This window comes from Aegilops tauschii, chromosome 7 (genome assembly GCF_002575655.3).
Source record: "Aegilops tauschii subsp. strangulata cultivar AL8/78 chromosome 7, Aet v6.0, whole genome shotgun sequence".
NCBI classification, from domain to species: Eukaryota; Viridiplantae; Streptophyta; class Magnoliopsida; order Poales; family Poaceae; genus Aegilops; species Aegilops tauschii.
Window position 1 is genome coordinate 4,231,790 of NC_053041.3, and position 21,084 is coordinate 4,252,873.

Sequence of the window (21,084 nt, forward strand, 5' to 3'; positions counted from 1 at the left end):
GTCATCTGAGGGCCGTCCGGTCACTGTCCGCGGACGCATAGAGGCCCAGATTTGGCAACTCCAGCTGTAGATGCTCTCAAGGCACATGTTTTGAGTTCTTTATATACCTCTGTCCTTTCCTCGTGAGATGGGCTCTTCTCTCCAGTCAAACCTACTACCAACCCAATGGACCATCCACCAATCCACAATCATGAAAATGAATCTTTTTTATTCACTCGATTGACACAAAAAATAGTCTGATCTGCTACATAAAGGAGTATATAACGCTATCTGATACAACTGGAACATGTTCCACACGGATTCAAAAGAAATCATTTTGGAATTAATCTTGTGCGTGAACATATGGTTGTATTGGTGCTAAGGCCATCTCATGCACCACGAGCTTGTTGATGGTAACGGTGGAGCCAAGTGGCTTTCTTGAAAGATACACCCCTGCTGACATGTAGATGGCCTCCGTCGGGTACAGCCTTGACGTCACCGTCAACCTCCCTCCCATCGCAAAGCTCTCCACGATCGAATGATCCACAAGAACCCTAGCAAATAAAGCCTCGCCGTCGAGCACCGGCACAGTGCTTCCTACGACCCGCTTCACCACGTCCCCGGCCCGCGACGACTGCAACTCGTCATTGCAGAACTGGGTCCGGAGGCCGCCGTCGAGCCCCCTGGACACGTAGAATTTATGCCACCATCTATTCGCTCCAGCCGCTATTGGTGAGGACGAGGAGGCTGAAGGGACCGAGCGCGCCTCGGTTGGCAGCACCGCCGCTCCCGCTGTAGTTGTAGTTGACGTCAGCCTCGTTGAGGGTGGCGATGGCGGAAGCGTTGAGGTGGAATGACACCTCGATGTCGAGTTGATCAGCTTGACGAAGGTGGACGGGGAAAACGGAGCCAGTGTCTAGTGTGATCCCGCTGAGATTGGTGGAATTGAGACGAAGGGTGTCAATCTCCTCCACAGGCCATTGCAGGAGGTTCGTTCGGGTCTTCTCGTCAAGTGCCACCGTTCTCGAAATTATCTGCACACAGTTGTACACCATTAACTAGTCAGTTCAATATTAAGCAAGGTAAGTCCATCGATATGCACATTGACATCAATAACGTAAAATCACATGACTCAAATTGTTCTTATTCAAGTAATAATGGCGACACATGATGTATCATCTATCCATCAAGTATGAATAATGCACTAATGGAACTATTGATGATAAATGCAAGGTAAAACCAAACAATTATATCTATGCTTAGTAAACATTACTGGAGGCTGGAGTGATGCCCATCCCTTGGCGACGCTAGTCCGCTTGGAGTCGGTCTCACCGACATACCCCCACAGCACGCACCGCTGCTTCGACGAATCATTAAATGCCATGGACGCAAAAAGCTTACCCCAATTGTACCTCAACCTGATCCCCACATCCGCCTCCGGGTCCAACGGTGTCCACCTGTTAGTCATCTTGTTGTACCTTTCCAATGCGTAGTAGTCATGTCTTTCATCGTCCATACTTTCATCACGTACAACACCTCCTCTGACAAGTTGTTGCCGCCACCAACAGGGTAGAAGTCGATGCACACCCACATGCCAGTTCCCTCGACGCGGTGGAGTGGGCCGGGGATGAACTTGTACTTGACGAAATCTTTTGTCTTGTACATGAAGGTGATGTCGGTGTGGCCATGGTCGTCTTTAGACCCAATGACGGTGCGCCACGTCTTGTCGGACTTCTCAAACCAGGCGGTGGTGGGGTCACGAGAAGTCATATTCGTGGACACCGGATGGCGGGAGAATTACAGGGTTGGCAGGGTGCTTGGTCCAGTTGCGGAGGACGGGGTCATTGGGGGTCAGCGGGGTAGGCCAGACACTGGACCTGCGGAGGTGGTGGAGTTCCATGTGTAGAGCAAGATGACCTTGCCATCGGGTAACGCGGTGGCGGACCCCGTGAAGAGGCCGTTGATGTTGTACGAGTGGTTGGGGACCACGGCGAAGGGTAGGTGGTGCTAGTGGACCATGTCCCGGGACACGGCATGGCCCCACACCATGTCCCCCCACACAGCGCCATGCGGGTTGTGCTGGTAGAAGTAGTGATACCATCCACGGTAATACATTGGACCTACATATTGATATTGTGTTTGAATTAATTCACCCTGCCTATCGCCGGCCGGGTCCACCCTGTCGCCAGTGATGTCTTCTCTGTCGCTGCCAGGAGCAGGGGCGTGATAGCAGCCTGCCTATCGCTGGCCGGGTCCACCCTGGCTCCTGCGAGAGCATGGGCGATGAGGAGCACGACCAAGGCCGAGGCAGAGAGCATGGTGGCACACGCACGACACCTCACGCCACCTCTGGTCCGCTGTTCCGTCGTGGTGGCATGTGACTCCATGACGGCAAAGAATTCAAAGAGAGAATGTGGCGCAATATGTTGAGTTGAGAGATCATCCAAACAAAAACTAAGAATACATTTAAACAGTAGTTCTTCGCAATGTGTTATCCCAGGGATTATCCTAGTAAACAAAAATAGCACTTAGGTTAAAAACTACTCCATAATGTTGGTAATCGAGAGGTTATGAATACTCCAATTAAATAGTACTCCATAATACCAAATATCCAAAGAAAATCTATTTGACAAACATATCCAAACATATTGGACACAACAAGGAATCTAGTGTATGTGTGCGCGCATTGCGTGTTTGGGTGTTGTATTTATTGTTTTGCATACTTGTTGGGAAATGTCACAAATTAGTATAATATTAATACAAATGATCCATTACATTAGCACGAATGAGTGTATAACAAATTTGACACTAAACTCAAGAGAGAAAACTCTATCCTATTCCGCTAACTAGATCCATCTGATGGAACTGGAACAAATTTGACAGTAAACTCAAAAAGAAAAAACTTCAGAATTTAGTCTCGTCCTTCAACATATGGCTTTAATGGTGATGAGGCCATCTCGTGCACCACGAGCTTCTCGACGGTAACTGTGGAGCCGGTGGCATTGTTGAAAACATACATCCCACCCGCCGCGTTAATTGCCTCCGTCGGGTACACCCGCGACGTTGCAGTCAATCTCCCTCCCATCACAAAGCTCTCCACTATCGAATGATCTACAAGCACCCTAGCAGATAATGCCTCACCATGGAGCACCGGCACGGTGCTTCCGACTACCCGCTTCACCAGCTCATTGGCCCGAGACGACCGCGACTCGTCGTGGCAAAAGTGGGTCCGGAGGCCCCCATCGAGGCCCCTGGACACGTAGAAGTACACCGCCATTTGTTCACTGCGGCTCTTGGTTGTATGGATTAGGAGGCCAAAGGGTCCGAGTACGCCACGGTTGGCAGCACCGCCGCTGGTACTGCAGTTGTAGCTGACGTCGGCCTCGTTCAGGGCAGCGACAACGGAAGCATTGAGGCGGAAGGAGGCCTCGATGTCGAGCTGAGCGGCTTGGTGCAGGCTGAGGGGGATGACAGAGCCGGTCCCGACGGTGATGCTACCGAAGTTGGTTGGGTTATGGCGGAGGGTGTCGATCTCCTTCACCGGCCATTGGAGGAGGTTTGTCCGGGTCTTTTCATCCAGCGCCACCGTCCTCGGAATCGCCTACACGCTCATCATACACCAGTCATTAGTTAGTTCTTCAAGCAAGTATGTCGTCAAGTATGAATGCACATTGACGCCAATAATTTGAGAAAAAAATGATGAAAATGATTCTTGTTTATAAGTAACAATGGCACGGCAGCAGATAGGGAGGAAGGAAAAATGTCTTGATTTTCCGTGGTTAGCAAAGACTCGAAAATTTAACCTCTTGTAAGATGCAAAGGGCATTCGGTTGAGATGTGCTGATTGATCGATTGATACATGCATGCAGTGATATACTCAATCTTCAAGAGGCGATGCATGATATATCTATTTGACATGCATATAACTAGAATAGTGATAGATGCTAAACACAAAAATAACAATCATATCAATGTGCAATAATTATACCTGGAGGTTTGCCCATCCCTTGGCAATATCGGTTAGGTTGGAGTCGGTCTCACCGACATACCCCCAGCTCACGCGACGCCGCTTCGCAGGATCATAGAAGGATGTGGACGCAAATAACTTTCCCCAGTTGTACCTCAGGCCGATCCCCACATCCAATTCCGGGTCCAAGGGTGTCCACTTGTTGGCCGCCGCATCAAACCTCCCCAGTGCGTAGTAGTCGTGCCGTTCATCGTCCATGCTCGCCTTCAAGACATACAACTCCTTCTCCGATGAGTTCTTGCTGTCGCCGATGGGGTATAAGTCGACGCACTCCCACATGCCGGTGCCTTCAACGCGGTGGACCGGGTGCGGGATGAGCTCGAAGTTGATGAAGTCTTTCGTCTTGTACATGAGGGCGATGCCGGCATGACCATGGTCGTCTTTGGACCCAATGATGGTGCGCCACGTGTTATCAGACTTATCGAACCATGCTGTCATGGGGTCGCGGAAGTCTTTTTTATAGGTCCCGGGGGGCGGGAAGAGGACGGGATTGCCCGGGTACTTGGTCCAGGTGCGGAGGAGGGGGTCATTAGGGTCCGCAGGTTGGGCAAGGCACTGAACCTGAGCAAGGTTGTCCGTGTTGCCCGTATAGAGCATGACGACCTTGCCGTTGGGAAGCAAGGTGGCGGAGCCCGTCAATACGCCGTTGCTCTCGTACCAGTGCTCGGGGACCATGGCGAGGGGCAGGCTGCGCCAATTGACCATGTCCCGGGACACGGCGTGGCCCCATGAGATGTTGCCCCACGTTTCGCCCCTCGGGTTGTACTGGTAGAAGAAGTGGTACCATCCACGGTAATACATCGGAGCTGCATGTTGTATTTGAATTAGCTAATAGTTTCACAGCTGATAGACAGATAGACAGCGAGCAAGTGATCGATGAACGTACTAACCGTTGGGGTCTGCATGCATGTCGCCGGAGTACATACGCCGCCGGCCGTGAGCAGACAAACAAGAAAGCAGCCATGTCAGCTTCTCCTTACATACATCAAACCCTGAGAAAAATGAACCGAAATACTGGTTACCGACCGTTCATGTAGTGCTTGTCCGGCTGGAAATGGAACCCCGTGCGCTGCCACTGCAGCATAGCGATGCTCCACGGGAACCGGTCCTTGTGGCCGCCGCGGCCCTCCCCCGTGCTGCTCTCCGTCTCTGCTAGTATACGGGCCCGGACATGATGCCCGTCGCTGGACACCCTGGCCACCGTGAGCGTGTGGGCTACTAGGAGCGCGGCCACGGCCGAGATGGCCAAGACGGCGGCGCATGCGCGCCACCTAAACCCACCGCTAGTCCGGTAAGGCATGGCGTGTGACTCCATCACTGCGGGCGAACAACAGTTGGAACAAGGAGAATTTGTTCCACTCTTGCTTCAGCTCAAACCGAGAATGTGTTGGGCAGTTCAGCCAAGCGGAGGGATTTATAGTGGATTTGGGCACGGGCAATAATGCCCATAGATTTGACCAGACCGAATATTGATAACGCGTTCTCTTCAATGCCGCAAGCCCATCGAGAGATCAACCAAATCAAATCTGGGTAGCCAAGCTCCCTAAAAAATATGTCGAAAAAGGTTCTCCCTCCATTCCCTAATATAAGACCTTTTAACTTTTTCTTGATTCGTGTGTATCTAGACACATATTAGTATGAATGTTCACTCATTTTAGTATGTATGTAGTCAATATTTTGAAATAGTTAAAATGTCTTATATTAGGGAACGGAGGGAGTATTTAATAATAGTCGTATGTATGTAATGCTTGGGGGAAGATCTTTCTATCTTTCATGATCCAATCAGATTATCCAAATCATAAATAGTACATGAGGAGAGATTTGATACTGTAATACTCCACAAGAATGCTAGCCATACTCAATCTCATAGATTCCTATAGAATCCCATGGAAAACCGTATTCGATAAAAGTAGCACGCACGGCTTTGAGGGAAGTCGTTCGTATCTTTCAAATCCACCCTGAGAGATTATCCAAATCATATTTTGTATTCTGGTTAAGACGAGAGTTTTTTTCTTTTACCAAACGAAACATAACACTGCATATACATGCCCCACAACATATGCTGCTAGGCCAGAAATTTGTCCAAATCAAAATTATGTATACTAAATGAACAATATAATCCACAATGCTAATAGCCGAGAGATTTGATGCAAACAAAAATTAATCTCCAGTTCAGCAGATGAACCAATAATATCGAGATATACATACAAATAATAATAGTGCTGCCACATGCAGGTAAAGTAGTCGAGAGATGGTATTGCGTGGAAGCGGAGCGAGAGCAAGCGAAATCACATGTTGGCTCCCAGGTGACGCCACATCATACTGGCCTTTCTCGGCTATTTGGAAGTTGGCCATAGTTGGAACGCATACATGTGATTTGACCAAACCGAATTTTGGTAACGCGTACTCCACAATGCCCCAAGCCGATCGAGAGATCAACCAAATCAAATCTGCTGGGTAGCCATGCTCGATGTCATCTATCCCTAAAAATTCTGTTGAAATAGGAATTTGATAATAATCATATGTACGGCTTGAAGGAAGATCTTTTTATCTTTCATGATCCAATGAGAATATCCAAATCATAAATAGTAGTAATACTCTATTTATGACGAGAGATATGATATTGTAAGAGCATCTCTAGCAGGCCCCGCATCCCATCGACCCACAAAACGTGTTTGCAGTTTGCGGGAAAACAGCTTTGCGGGCCGGCGCGGACGGCCGCAGAGGCAGGCCCCCCAAACGGACCCGTATAAAAGAACATTCGCGGAATATACTTTTTTTTCGGGGCGGCTTTGCGGGGTCTGCTCTTGCGCGGCTACATCCCGCATCCTGCCAGTCCGCAAATATAAATACCACAGCACAAAAATAAAACAAACAACATCCACACCACAAAATAATTGTTCAGAAAAATTATCAATACCAACAAAATACAACAATCATCCACATTACAAATAATTGTTCAAATCATTGAAGCAAACTTAAATAATGCAATACAAAACTTGTCCTGAATACAAATACAAATGAATAGAAAAATAAGTTTGTTACTGTCCAGCCCTTTGCCAATGGTGCTCAATGAGATCCTCCTGAAACTGAAAGTGGGTGTTTGCACTTTCAATCTCCTTGTATATTTGAAGAAAAGCTCTAATGCGGTTAGGGTCTCTAACTGGTTTGATACGGCTACCCACATTGTCGTAGAAGAACTCCAAGTTCATGTCTCTCTCGTCTTCGAGAATCATATTGTGAAGTATAACAAGCATGTCATGATGTTTTTCAAGGTCCGCTTGTCCCAAAAACAAGCAAGACCACGAACAATGGCAAACCTAGATTGCAAAACCCCGAATGCTCTTTCAATGTCTTTTCGGGCTGCCTCTTGCACCCTTGCAAATTCACATTGTTTTCTAGTTTTGGGTTCTTTGATGCTCTTGACAAATGTGCACCAAGGAGGGTATATACCATCTGCAAGATAGTACCCTTTTGTGTATTCATGCCCATTGATAGTGTAGTTGCAAGCAGGAGCATCACCACTAGCAAGCCTAGCAAACAAATGAGACCGTTGCAACACATTGATATCATTGAGAGTGCCTGGCATACAAAAGAAGCAATGCCAAATCCATAAATCCTTGGATGCTACGGCCTCTAGCACAATTGTTGCATCACGAGACTTGCCACAATACATTCCCTGCCATGCCTTCGGGCAATTTTCCAAGTCCAATGCATACAATCAATGCTATCTAGTATGCCAGGTCAACCTCTCCTCTCATTAGATGCCATCAATTTCTTTGTGTCATCCTCGTTGGGTGCCCGAAGATATTCAGGACCAAAGACACGGATGATCACTTTGTCAAATCTACGCACTGACTCAACTATGGTATCTTCACCAATGCGAAGGTACTCATTGGCATAGTCAGCCGGAACGCCATATGCAATCCCCGCATAGCTGCCGAGATTTTTTTTATATGCACTAAATCCCTTCAAGCCCGCAGCATTTCTTCTTTGAGTAAAATACCGACAATTTGCCTCGCAAGCTTGTACAATTTTCACAAAGAGGAATCGGCGCATTCGGTACCTTCTCCGGAAGAGGTGCGGTGGATATGTTGGATTCTCCGTGAAGTAGTCTTGCATCAACATCTCGTTCCTGAGATGGCGATTCCGAGGAATGCAAAGATGCCCGACGGTCGATCCTCGCCGCCTCTTCCGGTTCTCGTCTTCGTGCTCCTTGACGGCAAGAGCCATCACCAACGTCTGCCGCCGGAAGTTTGCAAGCATCGTCTCAACATCCGAGTCGTCCGAATCGGATGAATCGGAGAGCAAAAACTTCTCGCACGGGATCAATTCCATCTACATGAACAAGAATCGCACGCCGCGTCAACCAACTATGCAAAGCGCTCAGCACAAAGCACAAACAAACACTAACCGGCGGCGACGAGGGGCGGCTCGAGGGCGGTCGATCCCCGGCGGCGATAGCGACGAGGGGCGGCTAAGGGCGGTCGACCCCCGGCGCCGATAGCGACGAGGGGCGGCTCTTCTCGCCGAATCCGGGGGCGGTGCAGCGTATCGGTGGAGGAGCGTGGGGGTCGCCCCCGCGGCACGATTTCGCCCGCAGATTTGGCCGGCATCGCCGGCGGCGGACGGGCGGAACCAATGGCAGGCGGCGGTGGAAGGAGGTGGGGGAAAGGGCGCGGGTTGAAATGTCCCTTCAGCCAACCGCTTCACTGCGATACGGGGCACCGTAGGGGCGAGGCGGAAACCCGTGTATTCGCGGGTTGGGGCCGAGATTTTGCCGCGCCTCTCAAAAAAATTTACGGGCCGGCCGCGTTTGCGGGGTCTGTTCGGGCGGGATTTTCCGCGCCGACCCGCATTTTGGTGGTTATTTTGCGGGTCGGGGCTTTTTGCAGGGTCTGCTAGAATACTCCAAAAGAATGCTATTTATACTCTCTTTTTTGCGGGGGGATTTGATGTAAAAGATATATATTATAGATCCCTATAGAATCCCATGGAAACCTGTTTTCGATAAAAGTTGTACCCACGGCTTGGAGGGAGATCCTTTGTATCTTTTCAGGATCCACCCTGAGAGATTATCCAAACCATATTTAGTACTCCAATAAGACGAGAGGTTTTACCAAACGAAACTTATTACTGCAATACACATACCCCACAACATATGTTGCTAGGCCAGAAATTCTTCCAAATCAAAATTATCGTACTATATTAAGAATGTAATCCACAATACTGATAGCCGAGAGATCTGATGTATATATTATTTCTCCTGGTTCAGCAGATGATTCAATAATATCAAGTAATCCGTAAAAAACAATGTTGCAGCCACGTGCAGGTTAAGTAGTCGAAAGATAGCATTGTGTTGAAGCGGAGAGAGAGAAAGCGAAACCACATGGCTCCCAGGGGTGCCACCACATCAAACTGGACTTTCTCGGCTAATTAAAAGTTGGCCGATAGTTGAAATGCATACATGTGATTTCATTTGCGTCATATAGCAGCGCGACGCACACAAGAGTAGCCAACTGGGCCGCACCATAGGCATCGTAGGAAATCAAAGCACTGCAGCAAGCTGTACTGTAGCTAGTAGACTGCAGCGAACGGGTTTTTTCTAGTTTTATTTCCAGGCAATTTTTATATTAAAATATGAAAGATGTTTTGAAAATTTGAGAAAAAAATAAATATTTGAAAAATGATGCTTTTTTCAATTCCCAACATTTTTTGAAATTTCCTAATAAAATGTGAGATTTCCTAAGACGTCGTTGCTCTCGTACCAGTGCTCGCGGACCATGGCGAGGGGTAGGCTGCGCCAGTTGACCATGTCGCGGGACACGGCGTGGCCCCATGAGATGTTGCCCCACGTTTCGCCCCTCGGGTTGTACTGGTAGAAGAAGTGGTACCATCCATGGTAGTACATGGGAGCTGCATGTTGTATTTTGAATCAACAAGTAGTTCCACCGTAGATAGATAGACAGAGGGGAGCAAGTGGTCGATGAAAGTACTAACCGTTGGGGTCTGCGTGCATGCTACCCAAAAAATTGAAGCATAAAATTTGCTTCCCTGTGAAGCATATACTGTGCTTCCTTGTGAAGCACAGTTGTTCTATCGGTTCTCCTTTTTTTTCTCTGTTTTTGTTCTTTTTTTGGATTCCAGATTTTGTTTGTTTGTTTTGGGTTTCCCATTTTTACCCATTTTTTGTTTCTTGCTTTATTAAAGTTCGCCCAAACATAACATGGGATCTAGTTTGAAGATCTCAACGAGAGAAACACAACGGTGAAAACCATTCATGATTTGAACGCACGGTTGAAGAGATCAAATGTTTTGAAATGACAAATCTACGAAAAACATAAAACTTCCAGGCTGTGACAAGTTTCGAACATGCAGTGCGCTCACTCGTCAGCACTAGAGGAGGTGGGAGGGACTTTTGTAAGGGATACCACTTAACCAGTGATTTTAGATAATAAGGGTAACCGAAGCAAGGGAAATATAAACCAAACTTCCTATTCAACGCTTACAGTGCCAATTACAATGTTATTGGTAGTTGGCACCCACGTCCTTTGATAACTTTATTTGGATAGACATATGTGTCTCTCTCCATTACTGGTTTTGAGACCTTCTAGAATGTTCTCTTTGGTTTTTCAGGCAGGGTTTTTTCTTTCTATTTTTACTTATTTTTTGTATTAAAGCGGTTATTTTTTTTCATTTTATAATTTACTATTTTAGTTTCGTTTTTGCTCTCAATTTTTATTTTTAATTTTATTTTATTTTTCAAATTTTATATTTGCAAATTCGTGAATGCTTTCAAATCCGTGAGCTTTTTCAAATGCGTAAAATTTTCAAAACAGCGTACTCTTTTTGAATCTATGATTTGAATATAATTTTGCACATTCTTGAAATTTACTAACTTTTTTCAAATTCAATTTTCTTTTTTATAATATATCTTTTTCTAACTCGTTAACTTGTTTCATGTTTATAAAGTTTTTTTAGTGTATATTTTACAAAAATAGCTGGTAATCGTTTTTTCTTGAACCTTTCTCTACAATGATAAAAAAGGAAAAAAAAGCGAGTGACTTTCACTGGAGCGGCCGAAAGAGGAAAAAAAAACAGGGTGATTGTATCGAACGGAGCAAGCTTTACATGGGCTGTCCATGTGTCCCATACAAGCGCCTTTTGGTGCTATAGGGCCGACGAGGAGTTCTCAATGGAAACGACCCTTAAAAGGGGTGAAAAGAAGGGAGCGGCGTTTCGGAATCCGGGCTTAGATGAGCCCGGGGATGAACATTAAAATCAAATAAAATAGTTTGATGATCCCATTCTCACTCACCCATAGGAATATTTGGATGGGCTTGTTCTCCATGCAGCCATCTTATGTGTGGATAGCAAATCTAGTCCTGGTCATACCACTATGTACAGCGTTTCCTCTATATTTCCCTTTTCGACCAAGAGATCGGTTGGATGACCAGTCTGTACTACTTTCACCCCTTATCCTTCCTGTTTGTACCAAGTCCGATGCACATACTAAATTCCCCCACCCCCACTTTATTTCTTGTTTGAACCAAGTACAAGATTCGACTTCATGATGTAGCTTTACCTCTAACAATAGAAGAAAAAAAAATAGGTGACGTTGGACCATCCGATCGAGAGGGGCTGAGAGGCAGAAAATGATGCACGTGCAGCGACGTAGCGAGCTGGGGAAATAGAGCCACGGCGGTTTCGAAGGAAGATATACCTGAAGGTCGTCGGGATGTGGATAGGTGGGCGGCGGGAGGCCGGATCCGCCCACACTAGGGCAACGACGAAGGGATCGGAGGACCTCCCGCGCCGGCGCTCGGCCAGAGATAACGGTGCGGCCGGCAGTGGGTCTCCTCCCTCGCTGTCGACGACGGCGTAAATGCTGCCCCTCCTCCCGTTCACCGGTGGAGGGGGATACGTCCGGATCTGTAACCAGCGGTGAGGATAGATAGACAGTGTTTTTTGAAGGGAGAAAGACAGTGTTACCACCGCTATCTTGTTTAGATCTGGAGAGGATGAGAGTATGTGAATAGAGCAACCTAACAAGCAAGCGCGGAGGCTCCGGCCTATATGTACGTAGTGGGGTAGTTTTCCTTTTTCACTCCATCAAAATATTCGTTTGAAATTGTGTACGTGCTAGGTCGTCGTTTTTTTAGTTGTTGATTGTTTTTTGAGATAGCTACCCACTTATTCTAAGTGGTGTTACGGTGTGCCAGGTCGCGCTTTGTATCGTTCAAGTCTGGTACAAGACCCTCCATTAAATGAACAACCACCCTCTCATAAAATTGTGAACAAGCCCACGGCTAAAATTATCGAAAACGTGGGCTGCCCCAACATGCATTATTATTTACTAGCACATATGCCCGTGCGTTGCACCGGTAGATAATTGCTTTTGCAACAAGCGGCGGAAACTATAATTGATGTGTTCATAAAAAACAATCTCCACGGCGGTGGGCGATAGAGCGAGGAGCTGCGGTCTTTCCGCGGGTCATGTTTGGCCCGCGAGATCTTAATAGTGGAGGGGCTAGTCAATGCAGCGGTGACCACCCAACTTGTACATTTGTTTTCCTCCGGGTCGACCTCCGTCTCAGAGTTGTGGTTCCGTCTTCATTTGGTTGCTGGGCGGCGGGCGACCTTCGACGCACGGTTATTTCGACCACTTTCTCCTACGACGATGTAACCGGATGGATTACTAATTGCAGCGCATAAATTATGTTTCATTAGTATAAGCAGCGCATAACCAGGCATGAATGTCCCATTATTATCAGGGTTTATTCTCTTCAACTATTTTTGCACTCATGTGCCCATAAATTTTATTAATTAGAGCAAAACCAGCATATTCTCTTTTATTAGCACGTCCCACAATTTTTTCCCATTATAGCCAACCAGCATATTGTCTTTCATTGGCACGTGCAAGTTATCTCCAGCAATAATTTGTGGAGTCCCTCGTTCTGCTCATAATTCTCAAAACAACCTCCTTATTCTCACATAACCTCCTTATTTCCAGACAACTTATGGACATATAAAAACTGGTGTTATTTAGTACTCCCTCCGTAAAGAAATATAAGAGCATATAGATCACTATTTTAGTGATCTAAACGCTCTTATATATGTTTACAGAGGGAGTATAAAATTTCAAGATGAGACTGTTCCTATCGTAATTGCAAGCTAGCTGAGTTGGTTTTATCCGTGGGCACAATAGCGAAGGTCTATAGTTCAGTCCCCTCGCGCCCCTCTTTTTTGTTACTCGTCCGACAGAAAAAGAAATGTGTGGTAGGTCCAGTTTGGCCCACCTGGGGGATAACCGAAAAATTGGGGAGCTACGTGTGGAATGGATGAAACAAAATCTATACACTTATTTTTTCTTTTCTTAGGGCAGCCGTGTGGGAGCTACTATATGACGCTAGTTGCGTCAGATAGCACGTGGGATGCACAATAGTTCGCGTCTGGGCCAGCCCACTGGCAGGCACCGAAATAATCTGTATTTACAAGGCACGAGCTATAATCCAAAAAACGACGTGTGGAACACTGAAACACATGACCTTAAAGACCGGACCACGTGCTGCTTGCCATGGCAACAAATGCCTACTACTAACCAATGGCCAGCGTGAATATTTCAGAACATAGTGCAACATCGGATATAAAAAACTTTTTGAATTTTTTTAAATGTGAATTCTCGAATATTCTTCGAAACATGAGCACTTTTTGAAATTACAAACAATGTTTTTAACATTCCGTCCATTTTGGAAAAAGCATGCTTTTTTTGAAATAACATCATTTTTTGAACACAAAAACCTTTTATTAAAACCCAATTTTTTTTAATTTGTGACCGGATTTTGAAAACGGAACATGTTTCAACATTCAGAACAAAATGTATTCTTAAACTTAGACATTATTTTGAATTTGTGAACATTTTACTAAAAGAAGAATATGTTTCATTTTTAGGAATATGTTTTTAAATACATTTTTTAAATCACAAACAATTTTGGAATATTTCTTAATTTGAAAAAAATCGGAACAAGAAAATGAATTTAATGTTCCAAATATTTTCAAAAACGCGAACACAATATTCTAATTCAAATATTTTTCAAAATTTTACAAAAATTGAAATTCTGAACTTTTTTTGAAAATTTTGTATTACGAAATAAGGTAAAAATAAAAATAAATTTGGACGGAAAAAGAAAACGGGCCGGCCCAGTCTTGGGCGCCCTGTGCGAACTCAAACTATCTACCGCCCAGGGTGAGAAATGGGCTTTTTGAAGCTATATGTGCTGGAAAATAAGTGGGCTGGCTTTACTGGGCCACATCATGTGCGGGCCGAGTACAAAATTCGTGATTGCTAAAAATACAGATGGGCGCACAAAAATTTAGTACCATCTCGGATAGAAAAATAAATTTGATGGTAAATGGATGAAAAAATCGATGAAACGCACCTTGCTTTATTAGTAGGTATAGATATTTTCTACTCCCTCTGTTTCTAAATATAAGTCTTTTTAGACATTTCAAATGGACTACAACATACGGATGTATGTAGACATATTTTAAAGTATGGATTCGTTCATTTTGCTCCGTACGTAGTCACTTGTTAGAATCTCTAAAAAGACTTATATTTCGGAATGGATGGAGTGTGTGGGAGTATCCTCAAAACAAAATGTGAGAGTACAATATTTATTGGGCCTTTTTGTAATTGGTGCTAAATTTTGACCAAAGATTTAACAGACAAAATGTTAGTGCATGTTAACAATAATTATATCGTCGGATTCGTATTTGGACATAATTTTCAATGATGTAGGGGCTGTTTGGTTTTCAGCCACATATTACCACACTTTGCCACACCTTACCTTAGGCAAATTTGACCAAGTTAGGTGGGTGTTTGGTTCTAGCCACACCTAAGACAAGAAATTTTTTATTAGCAGTGAACCCCACATGTCATAGACACAAAAAGTGTGGCAAGATCCTTTAGGCAAGCCAAAGTGGGTCTAATAATTTGAGCGACTCATGTTAGGCAAGTGTGGCAAAAATAATATGGCAACATAAGACAAACATAGTCACAATCCAAACAGCCCCGTAATTTTTTGTGACATGCATGAACATTTGGTTAGTTAAATTTATAGTCAAAATTTGGCAAGGTGCATCAAATCAACACATGCAAGTATCAAAAGGAAAGTCACGGCATGCATGCATGCGTTGTACTCCCTCCGTTTCCAAATATAAGTCTTTTTAGAGATTGCAACAAGTGAGTACATACGAAGCAAAATGAGTGAATCTACACTCTAAAATATGTCTACATACATCCGTATGTTGTAATCCATTTGAAATGTCTAAAAAGACTTATATTTAGGAATGGAGGGAGTAACTAATGCATCGGTAAACGCAAATTATTGAAATATATCGAGTGTAGTGCTTTGATGTGTCGCATCAACTCGTACAAGACCGAGAAGTTTGATTACTACAACGCCCTCTCGCCTTAATCGCGCCTGCCTTTGGCTGCATGACAGGTGGGCCACCGACCTGTTGGGCCCACCTGTCATAGACGCAAACGCAGGAGCAGTAAGTCAATGAAGCTGCGTCCCTCCCTCGCCCATGAGTGTGGTGGCTGGCAGGACTAGGAGAAGCTTTCGTTCGCTACACGCTCTCCCTCCCGCACGCGGTGGACATGCAGCAGTTCAATCGGTGTCAGATGGCCGGAAGCATACTGTAGTACTCCTCCACTGCAGTAGTACTCCATCATTGTCCGACTTCCCGAAGAGGCGAAGAGCCAAGCGCAGCCCGGACGCTCGTGTGGCAGTTTCATGTGTAGAGTAGTCTAGGATAGCGTGTACCGTGCCTATAATCTTAAAATCGTTGGGGTTGGCTCCATGCTTTTCTTTGATTAAAATAATCTTGTGGCCCTACCTGTCCTCCTGGTGATTCTAGTTTGCACGCTCATCTGGTCAAGACAGGATATATATTTTAATTTGTGATGGGGTAAATGTTAGAGGTTGCAGCAAATGGAGTATTGTACACTGCGGGTCTTTCAGCCAAGTTTAGAGGCAACCATGTGGGGCCAGTGCTATGATGTGTCGCGTCAACTCGTACAACGAAGAGAAGCTTGATTTTACTACTACACGTCTTCTCCCTCGGACATGCAGCAGTGGATTCGATACTACTATAGAAGTAGTAGTAACATCATTGTTCGTCTTCTCGAAGAGGCGAAGAGCCAAGCGCAACCCGAACGTTGCAGTTGTGAATGATCGCGTGGCAGTCTTTGTGTAGGGGTGGGGCGTGGTGCCGAGCCTTGACGCATATAGCCAGGCTCTTGCATGAGACAAAATTGCTATTTGAGCCCACTATTATAGTACTAGTATTTGCTAGTATAGCCCTGTAAACCGGAAAGAAGTATTTGCCTTTCCAGAGATTTCACCGCGTGCGGTACTGGCTCAAATCTCAAATCTCATCAACCAAGGCATTTTGTGATTGGAGAAATGTATCTCGTACCAAATAAACAAACTAAAACAATGGGTAAGCTTTGTTAAATATCCTCACCAAGAAAAAAAAATTAGGACTCGTTTGAGCGCGCGTGCGCACGCACAAGGAGTCATAAAACCAGAGCAATAAAAGTCACTATGTAAACAAGGAGTCCTCCCATGCAAAACTACAACATCTCACTGTATAAACGAAAATAGAAATCCATTATGCAAATGACAACCATTCACTATATAAAGAAACACGGGTCCACTCTCCCGAACAACAATAGTTCATTTTCTAAACAAACACGTAAGCTTATTACGCAGACCACACCGGTTCACTATGTAAACAAACAAAGTTCCACCCACCCAAACTATATCGATCCTACACCCAACAAAGTAATATAGTTCACTGTGACATCAATGCAGAACATGACCCAAGGATAGATGTTTCAATTCTGCAAGCGAGGCTGTGCGGAATCGTTTACATATGTCTTGGCCTTCCTTGGTGAGCGTCTTTGATCCAATGTAGCTTATTACTGATGAGATGCAAGAGCTTCATTGAACATACGAGTAATCGTCCATATTGGAGAGCTGGTTGTGTGCCGAGTCCATCTCGTGCACGACGAGCCTTTCCGCCATAACGCTGGCACCGGTGGCATTGTTGAACAAGTACACTTTTGCCTCCTGATAGGCCTCCATCGGGTACACCCGCGACGTCATCGTGGTCCTCCCGCCCATCGCGAAGCCCTGCACGATGGAGTGGTCCACGAGCACCCTCATTGAGAAAGCCTCGCCGTCGAGCACCGGCACCGTGCTCCCAATCACCCGCTTTGTCACGTCCTTGGCCCGTGACGACCGTAACTCGTCTTGGCAGAAGCTGGTATGGAGGCCTCCATCAAGGCCCCTAGACACGTAGAAGTACACCGCCGTTTGCTCGCCGCGGCGGTCACCAGCAGCGAGGACGAGGAGGCCGAAGGGGCCTAGCGCGCCGCGGTTAACAGCACCGCCGCTGCTGCTGCAGTTGTAGCCCACATCGGCCTCATTGAGGGCAGCGACGGCAGAAGCATCAAGGTGGAAAGTTGCCTCGATGTCAAGCTGAGTGCCTTGGCGGAGGGGGATATGGATGACGGAGCCGGTGTTCATGGTGACGTCGCTAAGTTCAGTGGCATTGAGGCGGAGGGTCTCAATCTCCTCCACGGGCCAGAGGAGGAGGTTCGTCCGGGTCTTCTCGTCGAGAGCAATTGTCCTTGGAACTGACTGCACGCATGTCAAACACCATTAATCAGTTAGTTATAAGCTCGAGTACACTACATACTGACATTGAGAACTTGAAACAAAATTACTCTAAAAAAAAGGAACTTCAAACAAAATAAAAACATACGCAGAACTAGCTTTTATTAAATTATATAGTAGTAATGAAATCTGATTTCCACAGAAGAAACGTTAACGGCCGCACAAACAAAAATGGTATTGACCGATTGGCATAAAGAACTTCAGAAACTACTGAAAAAATTCATCTTGCGGTTTGGTCAGCTGGACATATATGGTAACAAAGTGATTAACATGCATGTTTCTGCCAGCCTACGTGTTGGTCCATGTTTTCTGGCCAATCGGCCTGCGTGCATCAGCATTTTAAGCAGATGTATATGTTGTGTATATAATGATACAGCAACAACAGCATTTCAATCCCCAAGAGAGCCAACGCATAGATCTATGTACCTAACATGCATAATGAACAAGTATAGATAGATATATACCTGAATTGAGGCCCATCCCTTCACGACATCAGCCCGCTTGGAGTCGACCTCGCCGACGTACCCCATCAGCACGCGCCGCTTCTTCGCCGGATCATAGAACGAGGTGGACGCATAAAACTTACCCCAATCGTACCTCAGCCCGATCCCCAAGTCGAGGTCCGGGTCAATCGGCGTCCACGTGTTTGCTGCCGAGTCGTACGTGCCTAGCGAGTAGTAGTCGTGTCGTTCATCGTCCATGCTCGCCTTCAACACGTGCAACATCTCCGATGAGTTGTCGCTGCTACGGCGACCGACAGGGTAGAAGTCGATGCACTCCCACTCGCCGGTGCGCTCGACTCGATGCAAGATGCCCGGGATGAGCTCATAGTTAAGGAAGTCCTTGGTCTTGTACATCATGGCGATCCCATCGTGGTGGCCGTCCTGGTCGTCCTTGGACCCGAGGAGGGTGCGCCATGTGTCATCAGATTCATCGTACCAAGCGGTCATCGGGTCTCGAAAATCCTTGGTGCCGATCCCCGGCGGCGACCAGATGACGGGGTTCGCGGGGTGCTTGGTCCAGCGGCGGAGGAAGGGGTCGTTGGGGTCGGCGGGGGTGGCGATGCACTGCACCTCAATGGCGGAGGCGTTGGTGGCCCCCGTGTAGATCATGATGACGGTGCCATTGGGTAGCACCGTCATAGAGCCCGAGAGGACCCCGAGGATGTCGTACCACTGGTCGGCCACCATGGCAATAGGGAGGGTGCGCCACGTGACAAGGTTCCGAGAGACGGCGTGGCCCCACTCCATGCCGTCGTCCCAATCGGTGCCCACCGGGTTGTACTGGAAGAACATGTGGTACCATCCGCGGTAGTACATCAGACCTGCAATGGTTTTGTTAATCAGATCAGATGGGCCAAGTCAATTATCTTGCCTGTTTCATCCCACACTTGCATAATTATTTTTGTGTTTACATGTTTGTTTTTTCTGTTTGGTTGAGAAAGAAACTACATCTAGAGCGTTGGATGGGGCATGTCACATCACATCTGTATTGGCCAAATGTAATCCTAAGCTTGCTACTTTTCTAGTGGCAGGGACATGACACATCACTCTCGAGCTTCATTGTGTTTCTTACTCCCTCCTTACTAAAGTATAAAACGTGCATCTACAAAGTATGCATGATAGTAAGTTTACTGTAAGATATTTCACAATGGGAACATAAATATTTGTTTGGTATCTTAGATGTTGAATTTTTATAAACTTAACAAAGGCTAACTAAGGACAAAATTCATATGCTTTGCATTTTGGGAAGGGGGGACCACATTATGAACGTTACTTCTAATCATAATGTATCCAATCTACGCCACTGTGGAGTCAACCCCCAACCCCCTATGGAAACTCTGTTTTCCCCTGTTTTGCTGCGAAATTTTTCCTCCAAATTTGGTGCGAGTTAAGCAATTTTGATTATGTCTAGAGAGAGATCCCGTCTTTTTTCCCCACACAGAATACTTTATTAGTTAGTGCGTGGAGTACTAACCGTTGGGATCTGCATGATGTCGCCGGAGAAGACCGCCGCCGTCGCCGTCCGCCGGCAAACAGAGAGCAAAGGCAGGGACGTCAGTTTCTCCATCAAACCAAGGCAGAGAAAAATAAATGGACGGAGGGAGGGACCAAGTAATGACGTACCGCTCATGTAGTTCTTGGCCGTCTGGAAATGGTAGCCGCTGCGCTGCCACTGCAGCATCTCGTTGCTCCACGGGAACCCGCCCGCCGCCTCCTCGTCGACGGCCTGGTCCACCCTGAACCCTGCCAGGAGCGTGGCGCCGACCACCACCACCACCATGGCCGAGGCCGTCAGCACGGTGGCGCACACGCGCCACCTCGTCCAGCCGGTCCGCTCACCATCGGCGTCGGCGGCGGCGGCGCCGGAGGGCAGCGGCTTGTACGCGTACGGTAGCGGTGGCTTGCCGTGTGACCCCATCGCAGCGCCGCTCGTGAACTCCAAGAGAGTTTGGTAGATTGTGGGTGCTCGATGGGTGTGGGTTCTGGAGCCGGCGAGCTAGCGCCATTTATAGGTAGATGGACGGCTGTAAGCAGGGAGCAGTCACCGTGGGGTTTTCACTGAGGTTTTGGCGTGTCACATGATTGCTACTAACATGGTCCAAACACGGCACAGGTGGATGCCAGTGTAGCCAAAACTACGCTTCGACTGTGATTTACAAGGAAACAGCAGTGGGAAAGTAGTCGACGAAAAAAGGTTATGGGTTCTGCGTTGCGGGAAAGCTGTAGAGCCAACACAGGCACGTCAGGGGTTTTGGCGCGTCACGTTTGTAGCTGTAAAATGTATGTTCAACACTACCCTCGTGTAGCCAAAACTACACTTCACCGATGGACGGCCAAGACTGTGTTAGGTTCTGCTGTAATTCACCAGAAAACAGCTGTAGGAAAGTAGCCGACAAAAATAGTTATGGGTTATGCGTTGCGAGAAAGCTGTAGAGCCAACACAGTCACGTCTGAGGTTTTGGCGTGTCATGTTTGTAAAAACGTATGTTCAACACTATCCTCGTGTAGCCAAAAGTACCCTTCATCGATGGACGGCCAAGACTGTGTTAGGTTTGGCTGTAATTCACCAGAAAACAACTGTGGAAAAGTAGCCGACAAAAATAGTTACGGGTTATGAGTTGCAAGAAAGCTGTAGAGCCAACACAGTCACGTCTGAGGTTTTGGCGTGTCACGTTTGTAAAAACGTATGTTCAACACTATCCTCGTGTAGCCAAAAGTACCCTTCATCGATGGATGGCCAAGACTGTGTTAGGTTTGGCTGTAATTCACCAGAAAACAACTGTGGAAAAGTAGCCGACAAAAATAGTTATGGGTTATGAGTTGCAAG

The 21,084-nt window shown here is 46.5% G+C and overlaps 2 protein-coding genes and 1 pseudogene across 2 annotated transcripts; all 3 read right to left on the reverse strand.

Annotated features, from left to right (window-relative positions):
- Positions 1-322: 322 nt before the first annotated feature.
- On the reverse strand, positions 323-2,366 carry LOC109742052 (sucrose:sucrose 1-fructosyltransferase-like; annotated as a pseudogene).
- Positions 2,367-2,854: 488 nt separating this feature from the next.
- On the reverse strand, positions 2,855-5,321 carry LOC109742051 (sucrose:sucrose 1-fructosyltransferase-like). Its single transcript, XM_020301135.2, has 4 exons — positions 5,033-5,321; positions 4,897-4,905; positions 3,968-4,812; positions 2,855-3,580 (listed from the first exon to the last, which is right to left on the reverse strand). The coding sequence occupies exons 1-4, from the start codon at positions 5,319-5,321 to the stop codon at positions 2,891-2,893; spliced, it is 1,833 nt and encodes a 610-aa protein (XP_020156724.1). The 3' UTR covers positions 2,855-2,890.
- An 11,343-nt stretch (positions 5,322-16,664) lies between these two features.
- On the reverse strand, positions 16,665-20,245 carry LOC109742048 (sucrose:sucrose 1-fructosyltransferase). The gene is made up of 4 exons (XM_020301133.4): positions 19,881-20,245; positions 19,732-19,740; positions 18,219-19,078; positions 16,665-17,718 (listed from the first exon to the last, which is right to left on the reverse strand). Exons 1-4 carry the CDS (start codon positions 20,173-20,175, stop codon positions 17,017-17,019), a joined length of 1,866 nt encoding a protein of 621 aa, XP_020156722.1. The 5' UTR covers positions 20,176-20,245; the 3' UTR covers positions 16,665-17,016.
- Between the last annotated feature and the right edge of the window lie 839 nt (positions 20,246-21,084).

Coding starts and splice junctions, on each gene's coding strand:
- LOC109742048 (XM_020301133.4), bottom strand. CDS start 20,175: ATGGGGTCACACGGCAAGCCACCGCTACCGTACGCGTACAAGCCGCTG. Junction 17,719..18,218: donor AGGGATGGGCCTCAATTCAG/GTATATATCTAT, acceptor ACATGCGTGCAG/TCAGTTCCAAGGACAATTGC.
- LOC109742051 (XM_020301135.2), bottom strand. CDS start 5,321: ATGGAGTCACACGCCATGCCTTACCGGACTAGCGGTGGGTTTAGGTGG. Junction 3,581..3,967: donor AGGGATGGGCAAACCTCCAG/GTATAATTATTG, acceptor ATGAGCGTGTAG/GCGATTCCGAGGACGGTGGC.